The sequence below is a fragment of the Typopeltis vanoorti genome, chromosome 14 (assembly GCF_054136105.1).
Source record: "Typopeltis vanoorti isolate ZY-2024b chromosome 14, IOZ_Tvanoo_1.0, whole genome shotgun sequence".
Classification (NCBI taxonomy): domain Eukaryota; kingdom Metazoa; phylum Arthropoda; class Arachnida; order Uropygi; family Thelyphonidae; genus Typopeltis; species Typopeltis vanoorti.
The window spans coordinates 62,865,493-62,887,025 of record NC_143562.1 but is presented as its reverse complement, the minus strand read 5'-3'; the positions used below and the strand labels follow the sequence as shown (position 1 = coordinate 62,887,025).

Genomic DNA, 21,533 nt, shown 5'->3' with positions numbered 1-21,533 from the left:
GTCTTATTTCTCACAAAAAAGAACCATTTTTTCCCAGTATTATTTTTGATAACACAAATTTCCAGACAAGATGAGATCTTTCTCTTCTTGGATTTACATTGACATGAAGCCTTTCCTGGCATAAACCCATCACAGCCATTGCATCCTAATCTTCTAAAAAACTAGGAGTTCTCTTTTTCTTAAGATGTTACTTCACCTCTGAACAGCTATTAATCTTATACAAATCATAAATCTGCCCAGCAATCAAATGCTGATATCATATTTGGAGTGGGGGTTTTAAGAACTTCCTCAAAATGCTTGACTCAAAAAAAAAAAAAAAAAAAGAGAGCAATTAGATTGATTAATGATCCATCTCCTACCAACTCACTCCTCCACTTTTGCACAGACATTTAGCTTCTGCAATTTGTGTATTCTATGAATATTTCCATAGCAAACATTCATCTGAAATAGCATCAATAACTCCCCTACAGCTGGAACATGTGCAGCTGCCACCCAACATCCCTGCCCAAGTACACTTTGAAACCCACAGAACAAATTTCTTTTTGTCTTCCTTCATCCCTGCTATTGCTGTATTGCAGAACAGTCTTCTCCCTGATGTGTTTTCTAAGGAATACAGTATAAACGCTTTTAAATCAAATGTAAACAAGTTTCTCCTTTCCCAATCCACTATACATTGTATTAACATAGTATTGATAGATTAATCAATCTCTTGTGTATGGGTTCAGCATAAAAAAATAAATAAAATTTTGATAAAATATTTGAAAGACTTAAGAAGGGAACCAAATGACCATAAAAGAATTAATTACAAATGATAAACTGTCCAAAATAAAAAATGATGGTACAATATGACAAAATTTCATGCCGGCTGGGGCGTCGCCCGGTTAAACAAGGCCCCCGTTGTTTTCGCCAGGGAACCAGGGCGAACAGCGAAAAGTCAGCTACTGGAACAAATCTGAAAACAAACCCCAACTCAACATCACCAGAGTTAAAGATCGGTACTATCAACGTAAGAAGCCTGAATGGCAAAGAAATGGAGCTAGCTGAGGAATTAGATAAGTACCAGATCGACATAATAGGGGTGACTGAAACAAAAAAGACCAAAACTGGTGAGATCTTTCTGAGCAATAAATACAAAATGTTATATTCAGGCAATAACAATCAAGGAAAAGAAGGAGTAGCCATAGTATTCAACACAAAATACGAGGCTAATCTTCTTGAATGGCAGTCAGTCTCAAGTAGAGTAATGTGGGCAAATATGAGAATGGGGAACTGGACAATGAGACTTATTTGTGCCTATGGTCCCACAGAAGGTTCTACTAAGGTAGAAGTGGAGGAATTTTTTGAGGCTTTAGAAAAAGCAACTGACACAATGAAAAAGGAAAAGTTGGTCCTTGTTGGGGATCTAAATAGTAGAGTAGGAAATGATTGTGAGACATACAAAAATATTTTGGGAAAATTTGGAGAAAAGAGCAAAGCTAATAATAATGGCAAATATCTGTTGGATTTCTGCTCAGGACATGGACTGGTTATTACTAACACCATGTTCCAACATAAAAATGTGCACAAATTCACATGGAGAGAAGAGGCTAGGAATAAGAAAAGTCTCATTGACTATGTTATTGTTGATAGTGATGTTTTCTCCCTGGTGCAGGACACCAGAGTGTACAGAGGATTTGAAATTGGAAGTGATCACTATTTAGTCTTGAGCAGGATAAAATTGAATTTCATATTGAAAAGAATAACATGTAAGAAAGTTTTAAAGCGAATAAAAGTTGAGCAGCTCTCAAATGTAAACTGTAGACTAAAATACAGAAATATTATTGAAAAGAAAATGAAAGAGTTTGAGAACAGGAATCAAACCTTGGAGATTCAGTGGCAAACTCTGAAGGAAACATTGATTGATTCTGCCAGAGAGGCATGTGGTGAGGTTGTGTGCAAAGATAAAAAAATCAGAACTCCCTGGTGGACACAGGAAGTTAAAGAGGCAGTGAAGGAAAAGAAGAAAGCATATCAAAAGTTCCTGGCAAATAAGTCAGCTTTTACTCTTACAGAATATAGAGACAAATGTAAGAAAGCTAAACAGTGTGTAAAACTAGCTAAACAAAAGTCATGGGAGGACTTTGGCAAGAATATAGAAAATAAATATCAAGAAGGTGGCAAAATATTCTGGAGGTTGTTGAAGAAGCTTAGGAATGGAGGAAAGAGTGCTGTAAAAGGAATTAGAGATGATAAAGGTGAAATGAAAACAGGAGAAAAAGATATCCTTGAAGTATGGAGTAATTACTTTGAAAAACTGCTAAATGAAACAAGCAGTGATGACAGCACAGTGATAAAAAACACTGACCAGGCATGCAGTCAGGAATACATATCCATACTTGAAGTAGAAAAAGCCATCAAATGCTTGAAATGTGGAAAGGCAGCAGGAGTAGATGATATTCGACCAGAAATGCTGAAGTATGGTGGTATAAGAGTCTTACAGTGGCTGCACTGCATAGTTCAGAAAGCCTGGACAGAGGGACGAATTCCCGATGATTGGAGTAGAGCTCTCATAGTACCCATATATAAAAAGGGAAATAAAACTGAATGTGAGAATTACAGAGGTATTTCCCTACTGAGTGTTCCTGGCAAGATCTATGCAAGTATACTTGAGAAACGGTTGAGAAGAATTGTGGAAGAAAAGCTTGGTGAAGAACAAACTGGATTCAGGCCAAATAGAGGCTGTCAGGATCAGATCTTCACTTTACGACAAATAGTCGAGAAAGCATGGGAATATAACAAAGATCTGTATTTAAGTTTTGTCGATTTGGAAAAGGCATATGACAAGGTGCCAAGAGAGAAGCTATTCAATACGCTGCAGTTATATGGTGTCAATGGGGCATTATATCAAGCAATACTTAGTCTTTATTTGAGTTGTGAGTCAGCAGTTAGAATTGAAGGAAGTACAGGAAGATGGTTTAATGTTAAATCTGGTGTGAGACAAGGATGTACATTATCCCCTCTGTTATTCATTATCTATATGGATCACATTATGAAGGAATATGGTATTAAACCTGATATCAAAATTGGAGATGTTAATGTCAGCTCTTTGCTTTATGCGGATGATGTTATACTTCTAAATAAATCCGCTGCAAGTCTGCAAGATTCTCTGACTAAATTGAATAGCTGTTGTAATAGATATGGTATGAAGGTCAGCAATAAAAAGACAATGAAAATAGGCAGAATCATTGAAAATGTCAACTGTGTTGTGAATGGAGAACCTGTGGAACAAGTAAAACATTTCAGCTACTTAGGCACAATTTTTACTGAAGATGGTAAACTAAATATAGAAATAGACAACAGAATCAGCAAAGCTGGTATCGTGGGAAGTCAATTGAATAAATTCATATGGAATAAGAAAGAAATTAGTCGGAACACTAAATTAGCTGTATACAAGACTGTGTTTAAACCAATTTTAACTTATGGATCTGAGAGCTGGGTCAGAAGTAAAACACTTGACCAAAGACTAGAGACCGCAGATATGAGAGTCCTAAGAAAGATTAGAGGCGTGAACAGATGGCATCAATGGCAATATCATATTAAAAATGAGGATATTAGGAAAGAACTTGACATTGTCAACATCCAGGAATGCGTTAGCAGAGCTAATCTCAGATGGTATGGTCACTTAAATAGAATGGGAGAGGAAAGATTAGCAAAACAAGTGTTCTCTGCCAGGTTGGCAGGAAAACGACCCAGAGGAAGACCAAGATATAGGTGGATTGATACGGTACAAAGTGCCTTAGACGATAGAAATATAAGATCTGATAATGTTGGAGTCTTGACAAGTAACAGACTTATTTGGAGGAAAATTGTAGATAGGAAGTTAGTAATGATGTAATTTTTTCATGTAGTACTGTCATATCCTGTACACCCCTTGAGGGTACATGGCAGGAATTTGATGATGATGATGATGATAAACTGTCAAGGGTAAAAAATATATTGTTTAATAATTTGAAATACCAGAACAGGTTGAATAAATGAAAATAGCATCTCATAATTACAGTGTATAAGCCATTTTGACATTGTCTTTGGAATTACAAAGGGTGCTCTTCTAAGGGAAGGAAATGAGAGATGAAAAGTGAAGAAGGTGGCAGAGTTCACTAAAATGGGCTGCATTGAATTGCTTGTCATTTTTTATCGACTGAAACTTGGAAGTAATTTTAATGTTGTGGAGCTTCCAATTTTCTGAACTTACATAGGGATGATGGATGTTTATATAGTTACTATTAGTTCTTATGGCTATGGTTTCTGAAATCTGTCACTTAATTTCATTGTTTTGAAAGTCTCAGATGGTGGCTTTCTTAATCTGGGGATGTGGTTTTATTTGAAAACAGGGCTGCAATTTCTGTTTTATCATTAACTGATATTTTATTATTTTGGTTTTTATTTCTGTTGCTTAGGTTAGGTAATCAGAAATAGGGATATTTCAATTGCAAAAGTGTTCTTGCAGGTGTTATCACAGAAATCTAAATAAATGATGTTATAATCCACTTGGAAAGGGAATCTGTAGGCTATATTGTAGTATGTATGTATGTATGTGTGCATTTTAGTGGGTTTCATAAGAGTAGCCATTTTGCCACTGGTAGTAAAAAGTAATTTAGTCTATGTTTATGAATATAAAGTAATTTAACTATTTTATGCAAAAATAGGTTGTAGAAAACTGCATGAATTTTCAATGCTTCTTCAGATAATTCGGAAAATTCACTTCTCAGTAAAGGCAAGATCCAGAATCGAGCCAAACCAAGATCAAGGAATTGCAGTTTAAGCCCACTGTCACTTGAAAACTCAATTAACTGTTCTTTTTTTATATAACAAAAGGTCGTTCTCGTGACTGTAAGCCTGAAATAGGTCGCAAACCTACAGAAATTTCTTATAAAAGTTATTCAGAAAATGTGTTTCAAAATTCTGGTTCAGAGTTTTGAGGCGGTCACAAACACTTTCCAGAAACTCAGAATCAACAAAAATATAATTTTCCACTAAAAAGGATTTCAATGTTGGAAAAGGTGCAAATTGTCTGTCTTTTTAAATAACTAATCCATAACACCAGTTTTTTCTTGAATGCCTTTATTTTGTCGTAAGCATCAAGAACAGTTGAAGAATTTCCCTGAAAGAAGAGATTTAGTTCATTTAATTTTGAAAAAATGTCTGAAAGATAGGATAGTGTTGATAACCATGCTTCGTCAACAAGGAGTGATGCAAAATCAGAATTACATTCATTTACAAACAATAAAACCGTGTGCCTTAATTGAACTAACCTCGTTAGACTTTGCCCCTGGAAAGCCAGTGAATTTCAGAAAGAAGCAAGTTGTATATATTCACGACCCATTTCATCACAGAGTACTAAAAATAACCTGTTATTTAATGTCGAGTCTTAATAAAATTAACTAGCTTTACAGTGTTGTATAGCACAGTTTGAAATTCTGGTGGCATTCCTTTGGAGGCTAATGCTTCCCAATGTACCCAATTCATATCAGGAATACTTCCTTGACTTTAGAAACAACCCCACCATGCCTGCCTGTAAGGGTGTGAGCTCCATCCGAATAGAAGCCTATACATTTTTCCCACTGGATCCCTTTGTGTATCATGTAATTATTGAGAGTGTGAAATATTTCTTCTCCAATAGTTCGGGATGACAAACTTCTACAAAACAGAATATCGTCATGAATGTTGTTATCATGCGCGTATCTTACATAGCATATTAACTGTGAATCATTTGCAACATCAGTAGTCTCGTCTATTTGTAACGCATAATAAAGGCTCTTAACTCTTTCGATTAACCGAAATTCTACTATTGTTGCCAAAGATAGTTTTTACCTCATCTTTTATAGCTGGAAGCAGTAAATTTTCCCTGATAGAATAAGGTTTCCCTGTTTTCGCTATTGCAAACTTAGAGATAGGATGCTTCCAGTGCCTTGCTATTAATTTCTTTCCCATGATTTAATGTCCCTAAGTGTTGCTGAAAAAATTCAATTGGGTTATTTTTCACATCTAAATGTCATCGGAGTTTCGCAGGTCTCATGCACTCATTCGACAACACTTCATAACACATTGAGGTTTCTGTTTACTTTCATCTCTACACCAAGTAAACCTGAATTCCAAAAAAAACTGTTATATTTCCTATTGTATTTTTTGCTTTGAACTGCTTGTTTCTTGTATTTTAATAGTTTTCTTTTCAAAGTCCTAGTCCTAAGCCACTTTTAAAATATATAAATACTGGGGTTAACTCACGACACACTTTGTCCAGGTATCACTTAGCACTTGTGAAGATATACTGAGCTTAAGGAATTTTATCAATTTGTTACGTTCTGATTTAAACTCTGACTTAAAGTCTGTTACTGAAATTAGTTAGTAAGATTTGTAGAAAGGAGATGCATATTGAGTCTTCAATACATAGACATCGATCATTTATATGTCGACCATAAAAAGTAATACAGGGAGCACGGAAGGGTTTATTATGCTAGATTCCATATGTGCCAAAAATAGTTTGACTAATTGGCTACTGATATTTTGCCCATTGGGAGTTCAACGGTTTGAATATACAGATAATATTTTATGTTGCTCCCACCCACGAAAAGTTATTTGCAAACCTGCTAATACATTTGGTATTGGGGGTGGGCTAATTGGATCATTAGGAATTAACTTAGTGTATGAGCTTAAAGAAGAATCTTCTCAAAGTAGTGTGTGAATGATGTCCAGCGTTCTGCAGATGTCAACAATGATGTACAGTGCTGTTGTATCTAGATAGAATTAAGTTTGATATATGAAGAAGAAGATTGGTGTTTTTGATCATAAATTTTGATGTATTTATTAGGGGTTTTAGTAATTTTGCTATATACTTTAATAGAGGTGGTATCGTTGTATGAAATTACTGAATGTATAGTATAACCTTTAATGATTTTCACTTGTCCAAAGATATGTGTAGGGCAAATTGCCATCTATCTCATGAAATTGGGATCATTGGATATTTTGTGATACATGTTGTGGTTCCAAGATTTCTTCAATTTTATTACAATAACTTTATGATAAGCACCATGTTACCATTATCAGCTTTAGTGATCATAATATCTGGATTTCTTTTTAAGGATGTTAGAGCTTTCTGTAGATTTTGTAGGTGAAGAGGTTATTTTTTAATTTACTGCTAATAACATTAGTTTATTGAAGTTCATTTTCAGTTTTGCCCAGGATTCGATAATGATATATTTACATAGGATGTATCTTGGGAATACCACAAAATTTAGGCCTTTGTTTAATAAGATAATTTCATCTGAACTAGGGCTAATAAAAAAGTAAATAAAAGTTGAATTTCCCATTGTAGATTGTATTGTAGCTTTTATGGGGTTAGTCAGGGCCTTTGATTATTTTAGTATAATAACCTTCAATCACTTTGATACAATTGTTAATTTTGGATTGGATATAAAATGTTTATAAAGCAACAGTATACCAATTCTTTTACAATATTTTGCACAAACATCACATAATTTTTTCAAAAAACGTCTAAATTATGTTGTCGAAAATTGCTATAGTGAATAGAAATAGATCAATCCCTGGTAATAAAAATATCTGCTATCATATATCTCCATTCTATCAAATTGATTGAATGTTGAAATAATTCCCACATTGTAATTATGAGTAGTATTTATTCATCCTTTTCCCATGTATTCTTAACCTATATATTTTAATCATTTCAGTTTTTTTTTTTTTTAATTCATTTGTAACTTATTCTTATTCTTTTATAGTCATTCGGTTCCACTTCTTAAGTCTAAGATATTTTATGGATATACTGTCTCAGTTAAATTATCAGGTTTATGAAGATAGTTTAAAAGTATTGCATTTCCACTCTGCAGCTATTCTCCATTCAAAAAAAACTGCTCCTCACTCACTTGCTCATACCCTCCCTATTGAGCTTCCATGATAGGATTTTTGTATTCTTGTTTCCTTCTGGTAACAACCGTTAATCAACTTATGTCTCAGTCATCCCTTTCTCTACCAGGCTCTGCAGTTTGTTCTCATATCTCATCAGACAATGCAATCTGTGCACAGTAGTCTATATGCAGCTTTGTCAAGGAACTATGATCTATTTCTTCTGCAGTCAAGGTCCTCTTCATCATTGCCATAATCTGTTCTGATGTTCTTACAATTTTAGCACAGACTTCGGTGTGATTCCTGAAGTCTGTGCACCACCATTCTGAAATCTCTTCCACTACCTTCAAAATTTCCCTATTAATTATATACTGTGCATCCCCCCCCATCCTTGTCTACCAAATTTCAAGACATTAAACTGGGCCATTCATGGTACATTCAGATCTTCCTGTGAGGTACAACTCTGCTCTATTCCACTCCTTATAATTTTAGCATTTTACCATCTCTAAATCTCCCAATATCATTGACATACAAATTAAATAATATAATAAAGGGACCATATAAGTTTTATGGTCCCTTTATAATAATGATTCCCAAGGAACGCTCATAAGAACTTTTCAACTGAAGGTGAGTTTTGTTAGTAATACTTTCTCTTTTAAAATACCACTCCCCTATACACAGCCTGCTGGTATCCAATCACCTACCAACCCACCAGTCCCTTGTCAAAACCCATGTATTGCAGTTTAGTTACTAATTTGTTACATCACACTTATTCAGTGGGTTTGTCAATTTTTATATTGTAAACTGAAAAGTTAACATTGTATACCATATTTTATTTATTTATTATCATTTGTGTATTGCAGCAGTGAAAGTTTGGTAACTTATAGTACATTTAATGTTGTGAAGGAACTAAGAGTTAGATAATCTCGGACTTCTGTTCCAGCAACCAAATGTGAAACATTAAACCACTTCTGGCCTCCAATAAACAGGATTCTCGTATTAGATGGTTAAATCTAAGGGTTCGAGTCCCTGTTCAGGCAGAGTTTTTATTTTTTGGCAGCCTGGTTGGTCAAGTGATTACCGTATCCACTCTCTAGCCAAAAGGCTGCGGGTTTGAATCCCACTATGGGCATGGATGTTTGTGATTGTCTGTGAAAAGTACTGGTGGTAGATGGTAGTTGCAGCTCATTGTAGTTGGTGGAGACAGACTTGTAGAGTAGGTGCCCTCCCTTGATGAGTCTGGACTCCCTGGCAGGGTCACGTAATAATAATAAATTCATCTGCCACCTACAGAATTCACAGCCATTCGACCCTACAGCCTATTAGTTGGAGAGAGAGAGGTGATATTATCCACTTACCCAACCAATGCCTTTCTTTACTTGCACAGTCATGCTATAAAACAATACATTAAAAGTTTATTTGATGATTCATATTGAAAAAAAATATTCCTCTAGGTTCAGCACACACAGTTTTAGGTCCATATTGGTCTGACGTAATTGGAAAAACTGAAATGTTTGGTAAGTAGAAAGGAATTATTCATATTTTAAAAACAAAGCTATTTTCATAGTTGATCAATAGTATATTTTATCTTCATTTAATTTTCTGTTATACTGAAGCTAAGCTATTCTCCATATTTTTATTTTAAATTTCTTTTCTAATTTATAACTTCCTTAGGCACTTTAATACCTTGACCACTAGATACACTAAGTTAGTTTACTTTTTCATCCCAGTGAGATTGTAGTTACAAGGACAATGCACCATTTATCCTTTCGATGGAAAAGACCCGAGTTAGAATTCCAGCCAGAATGTGAGGAATTTTCAACTAAAGGTGAGTTAATTGCTCTTACAGAGGTGACAAGGCTATTTTTTTACCTCCTGCTAAACAAGCAAAGTGGCTAGAGGATATGTGTAATTGACAGCACTCAACCTCAATATGTCTTTGATGCTTCTGTAATTTGTGTTCACAATCAAATCAAGCCCATTTTCTGAGAAAAAAAAAAATTGTGTGCATGCACATTTCATTCACGATATGTTGTTTCATTGTGACATTGTCTCTGGCAAGCAAAGCTTTATTAGCTTGTGAAGACCAAACACGTAAATAATCCAAAAATGTATCATGGTTTTGAAATCAAATCCATTAATGTCTTTTATTCTTTTATGAGGAGTAGACGAAGCTCTTTAAACCATATATAACTTTTGGAGACAGAGTGGGTAGTTCAGCCTCCACAAATAGCTGACCCAAGGCTATCACTAATTTTAAGCAGCATCCAGTGAGGAGACTGAACAAATGCTGCCATCTTTTGGCAGCAATTGTTTCCTCTAACATATGTAATTGTGTGAAATAGTGTGGATTTTATTGTAATTTTCTTAAGTTAATGGAGTTTATGGCTGAGCTTTTCTGGGGGTTAACTTGGATCCTCCAGTCTGCCATCAACTTTTCTAAAATGTGTATGCTGGTTTGAAGTCTTGGGCTCAGAGATCTTGCCATCAGAGCAGTATCATCTGCATATAATGCAGTGAATGTTGTTCTTGGGTTCAGAGGGATGTCTGCTACGTAGATTGAGAACGAGAGAGGCCAGAAGAGATCCCTGAGGTACACCTGCCGAGACCCTGCGTTTGGTCGAAACCGTTTCGCTGACCCTGACCTGCATATATCTTTCAGGTAAGAGTGGATTATTTTTATTAACTTGATTGGAAAGTTAAATTTCATCAGTTTGTAGAGAAGGCCTTGATGCTCTGCGTTGATGAAGATGGCAGCTGTATTGAGTTTCCAGTTATAGCCTTTAGTAATGATTTCTACCAGCCAGTATACTTGTTGAGCTGTACTATGGGAATTATGGAGTCCAAACTGTTCATTAGGCAAAATTCCTAACTTATCTGTTTCTGCTTGAAATCTTGAGAGGATCACTTTCTCTGTCACCTTTCCGAGGCTGGACAACAGGCTTATGGGTCTGTATCTTTCGGGAAGGTGAGGATTTTTTCCTGGCTTCTTCAATGGCATGATGGTGGTGGCTGTTTTCCATGTAGTAGAGAAATGCTGGAATCTAAAAATGGCATTTGTAATGTTGACAAGATGGACTATGGCCTTTCTTGGGAGTAGTTTTACTATTCTGTTACTTATGCCATCTGGTCCTTTTTTACTGTGTAGATGGGCGATATTTATCATTTCTGCCAGATTTGTAGGAGTGATATGTTCAGAGTTAACAGTGTTCTATCATAAGGTTGTCCTAACATGAAGGTGAATCTTGTATATAAAGTTGATATTTAGATTTGTATAAGATGGATTGCACTGAGATTCAAGGTTATCTACTAGTGCTTCAGCTTTCTCTTCATCTTTGTGAACGGTCCCTTTCTTGGCTTGTATAGGGGTATGAGTTGCTTTTTGGTGCAGATCGCTCTTCAGTATTGATGTTAGCCAATTTGGTTTCCCATTGATGGTTTCTGTGTTTTTCAAGAGCTTCCCGGACCTGTCTGTTTGGGTTGTTTAATACTGTTTTGTCTTGTGGGGCTCGGTATTTGATATTAAGGTTGAAGTAATACCGAAGTCATATTTTCATATACGAGTAACCAAAAGGTGTCACACCTTATTATTAAAATACTCTGGATTAGAGAGAGTTGTTTATACTATATTAGAGACTTGGTTATACTCTAAATTAAAGATACCAAGAAATTATATAATCCTTTGTCCAAGTGTAAGCAAACAAAGTTTGTACCTGAAATATAATCAGGACTGGGGCAATTCATATATAGAAGCTAATGACTTCTCATCACTTGGTCTTCTCATAATGCACAGTATTTATACATACCCGTAAGGATATGTTTTGCATTATGGGATACTAAGGCAAGTGATAATTAATGAAATCCAACTTATCTAGGTGTCATACTAGATAGGATCTTTAATTATAAGTGACACATAGAGAAGGCAGCATAGTGATTCAAATTTACGTTTTAGCTTGTCACGAGAATCATTGAAAACCTTTAAGTAAGAACTCGAAGATATGCGCATTACAGTAGTAAAAGTTTCAACAGTTAAAATAGATTCCAGAGCAATTTTTATATCCATAATTTCTCTATTTAAGATGGCAAGCTAAAACGTAAATTTGAATCACTAGTCAGCTTACCTAGATCCAGTAATAATACTATTGATATAGATAAAGTAGTCATAAATGTTTCCGGACGTCCACTAACAGACTGTGAACGTTTTGTTTTATCAAAAGGATATGATTTCGCTGTTACGCCGAATAAGGTGCCTATTATGGATTTTTTTCATAACAGAGACAGGGGTATTCGATCCTTATCCCAAAAAACAGCCAACAGATTACGTTTTGAATGTGCACAAATTCTTTTTCATGCCAAACCTCCTCGTCCTAATCTTTCTTATTCTGAATTTAAAGCATTGAAATCACTGAAGAATAACAATAATTTAATAATTACGAAAGCTGATAAGGGGAAGGCTGTAGTGATTCAAGATAGGAAGGAATATGAGAGAAAAATGTCTCTTTTACTTCGTGACTATTCAACTTATAGGCCTCTTACATCGGATCCTACCCGGAGTCAATTGAAGAGACTTAATTCTCTTATAGATAATGTATCTACATGGAATGAAGATCAAAAGAAAAAACTTAAAACCTTCTTCCAAAAGTTCATAAACCAGGCATTCCGTTAAGACCAGTCGTAGATTGTATAGGTTGCCCCACTTACAAAATCTCAAAATTTTTATCTAATTTACTCTCCTCTTCAACTAGAAGAACTGATACTTACATAAAAAATACTTTGGATTTCAAAAATAAAATTTCAGATCTTCATTTGGACGTTTCTGATATCATGATCAGTTTAGATGTTGTTTCTTTATTTACAAATGTGCCTCTTTTGGAAAGTATTGAATTACTACAACAGGAATTTCCTTCAGACATTGTAAACTTATTTGATTTTGTAATAAATTCTGGTTATTTTTCTTTTAAAAATAAGTTGTATCAACAAATTGAAGGAACAGCAATGGGTAATCCTCTCTCTCCTGCTATCTCCAATTTCTTTATGGAACATTTTGAACAACGTATCTTTGACAATATTTCTCCCAGACCTACTCATTGGTTCAGATATGTCGATGACATTTTTGCTGTATGGAATGGCTCTTCTGATGAACTTCAACAATTTCTCAATAAGTTAAACGCATTTTACCCTAGAAGTAGAATCAAATAAGCAGTTAGCCTTTTTAGATCTTCTAATTCTTCGCCAACCAGATGGTAACCTACATTTCTCAGTTTATAGAAAGAAGACTCATACAGGCCATTATATCCATGCGGAATCTCATCACCATCCCAGTCAAAAGGCAGGAACTATTAAAACACTGGTTCATCGGGCCCACTCCTTTTGTTCTACAGAAAGAAATACGATATATAACTTCTTCCTTTCTATCTAATGGCTATAAGAATTGCTTCATTAAAAGAACTTTGAGTAGATTTAATATGTCTCCCTCTTCAAACACAGAGGAAATAACGCGCATTACCATCCCTTATATACAAGGCATCAGTGAACGTATAGCAAAAATTTTAAAACCACTGAATATTTTTGTTGCCTTTCGACCGTTTAGAAAAATCTCCACCTTTCTCGCTTCTCCAAAGGACAAGCTTCCACATCTTAATCATCCAGGTGTCTACCAGATTCCATGCTCTTGTGGATTATGTTATTTCGGACAAACGGGAAGATCTGCCTCCATTCGGCTAGAAGAACACCAATCTTATATTGAATACTTTAAACCTGAAAAGTCTGGACTTGCAGAACATGCCATCTCCACTAGACACAGAGTTCATTGGAGAAAGACAAGAGTTCTTCACAAAAGTCAGTTTCTCATGGAATGCCTTTATAAAGAAACATGTGAAACTCTACTTCATTCTCCTAACTTAAACAGATCCGACGGCTTACGTCTATCCCCTTTATGGGAGATAGTACTTTACAAATCAGCTAATCTTTCCTAACTTTTTATTGTATTAAATTTTTTTTTTTTTTTTAGGAAAGTTATTGACCTTTTTAGTTATCTTAGGTGGTGCTTTTTGGAATTGTCAGTTAGTGTTTAATTTTGTGCTCAATTGTACTGAAGATGCCTGTGACATACAGGCGAAAATTATACTATTAAATAATATTTCTACGTGAGTTTTTCCGTTATTTATTATGTATAGTTATGTCTACTCACGGTTTACCTCTTTTAAAACTTATATTAATCACTGGATGAATGAAATTCGATATTTTATGCAAGTTGCATTTTTGTCTCAATGTATGCTATTAAATCATTTATATGCATGATCTTACATTTTCTGTAGTTGGCACACGAAATAAATAAAATAAGGCAAGTGATGAGAAGTCATGTATAAAAAATATCTTGGAACTACTGACAGAAACTCTGGATCATTACAAGATTTTCTAGTCTTTTGAGACATTTAGGTTTCATGGGACGTCACAATTTTCACAAAAAATGCTGTGGCATAGACTTTGTCAGAGATCACCTGGGTAACATAACACACCTGCTTTCCAAAGAAAGATGGCTTTTAAAATACTTGAACACTTTTTTTTAATACAGCCTATTATAAAGCTAAATTCAGTAAATCATTTACTCACTTCAAAAACTTGGATAGTAGACCAATCTCAAAATGACATGAAATGTAGAATTGGGGTCAGTTAAATGGAAAATTTGGTTCTCTATTAGTGAGGCATTTGAGTGAAATGAACAAACGTTTCTCGTTAGAAGATTGGTAATTGGTTAGCAGGCAATTGGAACAGAAGTAATATTGTAATATGCTGGAGGAAAACAGAAACATGCCAGATCTTAGATTATTGCACATAATTTGAATATAGCTGTTTTTAATTCTATCAAAGATATGCTGGAGGAAAACAGAAACATGCCAGATCTTAAATTATTGCACATAATTTGAATATAGCTGTTTTTAATTCTATCAAAGATGTTCTTTGTTGCTGAAATTGAGACAGTAGGATGTACACACTTTTTACTAAAATACATACTATGGTGAGTAAAATTTTTGTGGCTAGTTTAAGTGTTATTTCTGAAGCCCTGGTGACAATCATAATTATTCTTCAGAATCATCACAGAATAAGATTAAAGTTTCTGTGAAAACCACAATTCTAGTGACTTGTTTCAGTAGTTTTGAAAATATAGTACCCTGCACCTTCCAGCCACTGACATTACTTGTACAGTTAACTTTTATTCATTGTTATTTTAATAAACTACTGAAGTCTCAAATCAAATCTCTATAGGCCAAATGTTATCAAAGAAAATTCACTGTAAGACTACTTCTATGATTCCTGAGTTTTAATCATAGTAATCAATTTACAAGAACATGTTAGCAAGAGCTTAAGGCTTTTCAATTTAAGTGATGAAGCAACTTAAATTGGAGCTCATGCAGATGATATAACAGTTGCATTGTTGTAGATACATTCATAGCATTTTTATCCTCCTCACTATAGATGAGACAAGCCTTGTTTCAAAGTCTCATTAGGTTTCGCAGGTGCTGAGGCCTTACTTTCTGATTGGGATAATGCTTTATAAAACTTACTGAGACATACCATCCATAAAAAACAGATGAAAAGATTTTCGAAGCAGTATGTACTTGTAACCTGGCATTCAATTAGAAAGGTTTTAATGGTATTCAAATAATTCTTTCTTTCATGCTGGGGGGAAAGAAACAGACTGCCATGGAAAAATAATCCAGAGCATTACTGATTCTATTTTAAAGTAGGCATATTATTAAAAAATAAAACAAATCGAAAATTCATATTAAATAACAATCTTTAATGATAAAACATTTTTGCAATGTGTCAAAGGCATCTTCAGTCCAGAAACAGAATGGCATTATATACTATATACAACTATTCCATTTTTGGACTGAAGATGCCTTTGACACATGTCCAAAAATCTGCTCTTATGTTGGATAACTCTGTGCATAATAGAGATAGCATATTCAGCAAAGCCAGGCAGTATAATCTACTGGCTATTTTCATTCCTTGCAATTCAGATCTTCTCAATATTAACAATCATCTCCGACTCTTCCTGATGTCTTGCATGCGACTCGCCTTTCATACGTCAGACAAACACATGCAACTTGGTAGACATCAGGAAGAGCCAGAGATGATTGTTAATATTGAGAAGTTAACATTCAGTGGAGAGAAGAATATAAGAACCCCAATTCTTATATTGTTAATAAAAAATCTGTCTTCATACAACATGGACTTGCTACCAACTACAATATCCTATGGTCTGAAACATGTTTACTCCACTGTCTAAACCTAAAATTGGAATGATTGCCTCTCACTATCAAAGACATGAGTCTTATTCTAAATCATACATTGTTAACATCTTTTTTTTTTTTTTAAAAAAAAAAAAAAAATGCTATTATCTGTTATCAATTTGCATTGTTCGATGTATAACATCACACAGCCCTTACTAAAATAATCCATAGTTTGTATTCCAAGTGCTTGATGCCACTGATGATCTGTAATTCGATGAGTCTTTGGACTCCCTGGAGGTGTGATGTAATAATAATAATTTTCAAGTTGAAATATATGGCTATTAAAGATGTTATTCCTAACTTTATAAAACTGAAGGAAACCTCATCAGGAAAACTATCACTTGTCTGTAATCAAATTCAAGCTGCAAAGCATGACTTGCAACATACAAAATTCATCATACGTATCAAGGATTTAGGCCGAGCATGGCCTGTTCCAGCCTTAGAAGTCATCGTTTAAGAGGATGTCCTGGTTTTCTTTTTCCTAATGGCTTGTACTTTAAGGCTTGTTTTGGTATTCTTTCTGTTTTCATTCTTTGAACGTGTTCCATCCATTTATGTTTATATTTTTTAATTTTTTCTATTACTGGTTCTTGGTTTAATTCTTTCATAATATCTTCGTTTCTTTTGTGATCAAATAGGGTATACTTTGCAGTTTTTCTCATAAACTTCATTTCTGCTGTTGTTAATCTTTGTCTTTTTGTTTTATTCTCCAGATTTTGCTTCCATACATTAAGACCGATAAGGCTAATGCATTGTATACTTTTAGCCTGGTTTGTTTTTGAACTAGGTTTGGTTTAACACTTTCATTACCAAGCTGAAAATTGGAATTTCGTGTGGTGGCCAAATTTTTTTTATTTAGTTAGCGACGTCCATGCGATAATGCGTGATCGGCAATGAACATGTTAAATATAGAGTTAATTACACCTGTTATTTTTAAATATTTTGCAATTTTTACGTTTATATCTTTTTCATTTTCACATGTGATCATACATCCTAGATAGTTAAATGAATTCATCTGTTCTAAGATCTTGTTATTTATTACTATTTTAGTTCTTGCTGGATCTTGTCCTTTAAAGGCCATAGTTTTTGATTTTTCTGTTGATATTATCATACCATAATCTTTGGATATCTCATTTAGATTTAAAATAGCTTTCTGCAAGTTATCTTCAGAATTTGTAATTATTATTTGGTCATCTGCAAAGAGGAGAGTGTTTAAGTTAACTGTAGGTGAAAGTTTAATTCCTTGGTGTAAATTTTTACTCCATTTTATTATTATTTCATTTAAGTAGATATTAAAAAGAGTTACTGAGAGGGGACATCCCTGTCGGACCCCTTGGTTTATCTCTCTTGTATATGATAGCTCGTGATTTAATCTTATTTGTATTTGATAACACACAAAATTTTGAAAACATACAAAATTGCAATTCACAAATTCACTGTTCTGGTACCTAAATAAAGTTCATGTTCAGGACACCCTCTAACTGAAAATGAAATTCTTATTTTATGCCAGTCTGGTTGCATATCTGCTCTTCAGGTTCAAATCCCACCATGGGCATGGATGTTTTCCTAGAGCAGGGTTTCCAGATATAGAATAAAAAAATCCTTAGTCCACTTACAGTACTAATGTAATATAGGCTTATACAACCATTCATGAGTTGAAACCATACAAAAATCAAAAGAACATGAATTTGCTATAGTTCAAAAGAAAATACCTTGCTTAAATTTCCTGTATAACATGGCACATAATATTCACTCTCTCCAGTGAGGAAGCCAACAAACCTGGAAGGCTCTTGTATATTACTGAAAGCAAAGCTCCTCCTTCAAACATTTCCTTAGCAGAAATTAAAGCTCTACAATCACCAAGATGTAATCAGTCATCTTATTATTACAAAAGCAGACAAGAGGAAAGACACTGTGGGTATGGGCTGCCTGTTTGGCGATAGGGACAGTTTACAACTGCATTTTGAGATCTCTACTAGGGACTGCAGCTGATCCTTACAAGAGCAAATAAGGGATGTCAATTTTTTAGTTATATGGTCTAAGTGGGTTGGATTTTTGTTACTTTTTCAGATGTTCCTTGTATATAGGGGATGGTAATAGATTTGGTGTAGTCTCTGGAAGGGAGGAAGAATGTGGTTTCAGAGTTTGAATATTTTTTGGATTTGGTGGGATTGTAGCCATTGACTAAGGAGGTATTGTGAATTCATAAATTCACCTTAGACATTATTCAGGCACAATTTAGCCTTCAAGTTCACTATGAATTCTGGCTGTTTCATTTGGCAAGCAAAATTCTATAAACAAATAGAGGGTGCAGCTGTAGAGGTCTCCAATTTCCTTCTCCCTCCCATGGCAGCTTACTTCATTGAAACCTGTGAAGAAAAAGCCTTAACCTCTGTCCCACACAGACCTATAGTTTGACTTCACCACATGGATGATGTATTCTCCATTTGCCCACATTGCTCTGAGCCTCTAGCATATTAATATAGACACCTTAGTTACATGCCAACTTGATCAATCCTTACCTTCTTGGTTTGCAGACCCCCACCCCATAGTACGGGATTATTAAAATCCTGTAAAACAGGGCAAAATTGATTAGCTCCAATAATAATACCCTCACCACTGAATTTGAACACATTCACCACTTGAAAAATCAACAAAAATCCTTAACGAGACAACTTTGTAACCACTTACAGACTATATAAAAAAATTGATATCCATTCTCCAAAAGACCAGCCAAAGTACCATGTAGTTGTAAACTGTCTTATGACCAGACAGGCAGGACAGCTAACATCAGAATTGCTAAACACACAGACTACACTTGGATGTACTACTATGGCCACTTAGAGCTTGCTCACCATGTCTTGGATACCCACCACAAAATAGGATGGAAAAAGGCCTTAGTCCACAGGTGCAAATTTAAATATGAAAGAATTTTCCTAGAATAATCTGCCTCAATCATAAGGAACTATCCACATCTGAACAAATTTAGTTGTAGAAAACTACTGCAAATCTGGGAAGTATTCATCCTTAAAACTTTAGCCCATAAATGAATTAGAATAACTTTTAATATTGGAAATATTAAATTATTCTCATTGATTCCATGTACAAACTTTAGGGGGGGGGGGGGTAGAGAACATCAAAATCAACCATATTCACATCATGACCGGAAATGCCACTGGAAGGTAGTAAGTAGTGTAAAAACACTTTATTGGGTGTAACTGAACAGTTCAATTGTAGTTGGTTACATAATAAGTAACTTTGAGCACCTGATGGTTTCACATTAGGTGCTCACAGTTACAACCATTAGCAGTGCTGCATGCCTGACACCGACGACGCATTGATTGCCGTACATTTTCGAAAATACCTGGAGTTTTCCGGATATTAGCAGCAGCGATGACGATTCTTGCCACGTGGTCCATGTCAGAAGCAACAGTCGTTTCATACACCACAGCTTTAAGGGCCCCCCACAGAAAGAAATCAATGCTTGATAAATCAGGGGAGTGTGGAGGCCATGCGAGTCCATCGAGCCCCAAAGGACCTGCCCAAATACTAACGCGCAGAAATGCCAAAATGGGCTGGAGCTCTGTCGTGTTGGAACAATGTTCAGTAAATCCAGCAGAACTTCGTCCAGAAAGGTTCGATACTTCTCGGAGTCCAGTCGGGGTGGTAACAGGTATGTGCCAACTAAACAGTCAGCAACAATACCTGCCCATACATTAATGGCAAAGTGTTGTGCAGCATGTGGGTTCTCATGGGCATTGTGGTGATTGAAGACCCCCTTCATGGGTAAATGAAGCTTCATCCGTGAACAAAACACAAGTTGGAAAATCCAGGTCTACAGCACTTTTCTGCAGAAACCACTGCACGAATTCCACACATCGAGGATAATCTTCAGCCATCAGTAACTAGACCCATTACAGATGAAATGGATGCAATGACTCAGAGTGCAAAATGCACAATACATTGGATCAAGAAACTCCTATAGCAGAGGCAACAGCACATGTGCGTGTCTCTGGATTATTGTCCATCGCATGCAACACCTCGTCTTCCATGGTGGGATTTCGCATCGATCGTGATTGCCTGCAATCCCTGAATGATTCATAGTCACACAAATTCTGATGCAAATGCACAAACATTTGGTGATGAGGTACACGTCTGTTTGGGTACCTTTCGCGATACATTCATACAGCGGCTTGTCCATTACCGTCAGCTAACCCGTAAACGAGGTGCATGTCTGCCATCTCAGTATTCATAAAATGACGGATGTTCTTCGTATGATGTCAAAAGCTTGAGGAAGCTCACCTGGAGTGCTGGCTAATAGCACCACCTCTCACTTTTGGGTGGCATTTCCTGTCATGCTTTCCTATGTGAATAGGGTTGATTTTGATGTTCTCTACATTAAAGTTTGTACGTGGAATTTTGAACCACCCTATATAGTGTTTGTTAAGTAATATCATTTCAGATCTCTCGTGTGAAATTCAGATTTCTTAATCTAAATACTCTGCCTCAAAGAACACTAAAATTTGACATCAGAAAAGTATCTTTCATTTGTTGTTTATCCAGATTCATTGTATATTTTACTTCACATGGATAATTATATGCACATATAGTAATTTTGAAAGCAACAGTGAATGTTGGACTTTCTAAATAATGACATGTTTAATTACTTTTCTTTAGCTCGACAGTGTTCCAGACGGGGTGGAGAGCTTATTGTGAAGTTAACAGAAGATGGAAGAACTAAAATAATTGGCAATGGAGTAGTTGTTATTAAAGGCCAAATTGATGTAGGAAGTTAAATTTGATATATGCAGAATGTTATATAAACTAATTTTACACAGAAATAGGATAGACTTCATTTCTGCAGGTTTTTTTTTTTATTAAGCTTCAAAATATATGTATATCAGATATCATTTGCAATTATTTCAAATATCCCTCCTCAGTTAATTTTAATTGCTAACATATAGTACTAATGAATATTATTTTTATCATTTATATATTTTTGGTGTTAAATTCAGATCCAAGAATGTCATGAATTGAAATGACCCAATAGTTCAATAAACTTGAGTCTAATATTTCACTGACTGTTTGGTAATATATGTTCTGCCTAAATTTCTGTTGCTACTGAAGAAGTGAACGCTATTAGTGTTTAGAAAGGAAACTAATTATTGAGAGTAAATGGTGGAAGCTCATGGTAGTCAACCTCCTGGAATGAGATGACATCTGACAAGACAATGTTGATTATCAAAATGAACATCATTAATTCGATATATTCAGTTCTCACTAATGAACTCAAAAGATCAAAGGAACAGCTTATTATAAAAAGTGTTTAAAAGAGATTGA

At 35.1% G+C, this 21,533-nt stretch overlaps 1 protein-coding gene across 2 annotated transcripts in view; it reads left to right on the top strand.

The window, feature by feature from the left end:
- The window catches only part of LOC150099541 (phenazine biosynthesis-like domain-containing protein 1), a 179,394-nt gene extending 158,124 nt beyond the window's left edge, over positions 1-21,270 (top strand). For both annotated transcript variants that reach the window (XM_090404060.1, XM_090404061.1), the window contains exons 8-9: positions 9,351-9,413; positions 20,871-21,270. In XM_090404060.1, the coding sequence (XP_090260186.1) occupies positions 9,351-9,413; positions 20,871-20,989 (182 nt within the window). In that variant the 3' untranslated portion in view covers positions 20,990-21,270. The remainder of the gene's footprint in view (positions 1-9,350; positions 9,414-20,870) is intronic.
- Positions 21,271-21,533: the final 263 nt, after the last annotated feature.